Source organism: Microsporum canis, genomic scaffold, assembly GCF_000151145.1.
Source record: "Microsporum canis CBS 113480 supercont1.7 genomic scaffold, whole genome shotgun sequence".
Taxonomy (NCBI): domain Eukaryota; kingdom Fungi; phylum Ascomycota; class Eurotiomycetes; order Onygenales; family Arthrodermataceae; genus Microsporum; species Microsporum canis.
Window position 1 is genome coordinate 1,830,751 of NW_003299163.1, and position 1,605 is coordinate 1,832,355.

Genomic DNA, 1,605 nt, shown 5'->3' on the forward strand with positions numbered 1-1,605 from the left:
GAAGAGAAGAAGGAGGAAAAATGGGAGAAGAGGAGAGAGAAAAAGTTGTTATTGTTATGATATTGAGAAGTGAGAGAAAGCGCGTCCTTGTGTGTGATATAAGCGAGCAAGTGAGGTGAGAAGAAGTCCGGCCATGTTGCTATGGAGATGGGATATCAAACGGAGAGAGAGAGAGAGAGAGAGGTAGAAACCAAGACACACTTACGATGGAGGGAGGAATTACTCTTCTTGCTACTAGAAATATCACAAGAAGCAGACGAGGGCAATCCGGACTCAAGAGAAGTAGAGAGTGATGTAGATGCGGATATAGATGTAGTAGAAGTAGACCGGCCACTCCTCTCAAAGATACGGATGCGCCCTCTAGGCAGTCTCCAGATGAACAGTCTACTGAGGCTCTGATGGCCGGGTATGGCGGGTATACTGGGTATGCTAAGAAACGATGCAACGCTGTGATATATGTTCTGGCAGATCCGTTGCTTGCTAGAGAAAAAAGGGGAAACTCCAAAGACGCGCATTAAGAGTATTACTATTACCAGGCTGGAGAAGAAGCAGAAGAGACAGAAGAAAAAGAAGAAGACGGCTGGGAGATGCGCGGGAAAAAGAAAAGGAGGGGAAAGCGCGCGGAAAAAGAGAAAGAAAGAGAAAAACTGCTTGACCGCGGCTATCATGGGAAGTTTTGAGGCAGCGGAAGTTCCCTAATGAGGTAATAAACGCGTGGTTGTAGGCGGAGAGGAAACAAAGATGAACCCTGCACAGCCTTTTTTAGGAAAGTCACGTGCTCTAGGCGCGTACTTAGTCATGAGCGCTTATCTTTGTGTTGACTACAGAGCAAAGAAAACAAAGTAGAGTTGAAAGAATAAAGAATATATCTTAGGTTCTATTATGATACTTAAAAGAATAGTGTATAAAGAGTATATGTTTAGTCGAGACCCAGCAGGTGGAAGAGTATTGGGCTGGCTTCAACCGCAATCAGCCCGATACCTTGTCATAGTCAGCATTCACGCCTGTGCCGAGTCGTCCGGGGAAGAGACTTTGAGACTGGACTTACCGGAATAAACAATCAGCTTCGTGACAACTTCTACATCATACCGTACTCTAGGCCGGGTGATCTTTGAGAACATATCCTTCTCGTCTTCTTCGTCATTCGTTACAGTCCCATTAGTAAGAGTATCGGCACTCTTTGTATTTCCCTGTTCATAAATCTGTGCCCCTGATCCCATCATATTCTCATAATCGTGAAGACTCCTTGACGGAGACTGCGTGTCAGAAACGTTAGAGGTAGCCCGTTTGGAGCGCGTGACAGGCTGTTGGCTCTGGCTCTTTGCGTTGCCACCCTTCTCCCGCAGCGGAGAGGATGGCCGGGGGTTCTCCGAGGCCGCACTGGTCCGTCGGCGTTGCTGGCGGTATGCTATTGCCTCGTATGCATCCGCTTCGGACTGCGGGCCTATCGAGATGGCTCTCCGTCGGGGGTGGCGGATAGAAGTCAGCATGGAGGGTATATCGGAGACGTTGGGCATGACGTCGTCGTATTTGAGTTGGCCTGGATGCGCTTGTACTCTCTGCTCTTTTTGTAGTAAAGAAGTGGCGCAGGCAACAGGCACGGAC

The 1,605-nt window shown here is 48.3% G+C and overlaps 1 protein-coding gene across 1 annotated transcript in view; it reads right to left on the reverse strand.

Moving 5' to 3' along the window:
- Positions 1–919: 919 nt before the first annotated feature.
- The window catches only part of MCYG_07885 (sphingosine-1-phosphate phosphohydrolase), a gene marked incomplete at both ends in the record, with an annotated part of 1,961 nt that continues 1,275 nt past the window's right edge, over positions 920–1,605 (reverse strand). Inside the window, 2 exons of the mRNA XM_002844056.1 lie at positions 920–981; positions 1,049–1,557. Of these exons, the coding sequence (XP_002844102.1) occupies positions 920–981; positions 1,049–1,557 (571 nt within the window). The remainder of the gene's footprint in view (positions 982–1,048; positions 1,558–1,605) is intronic.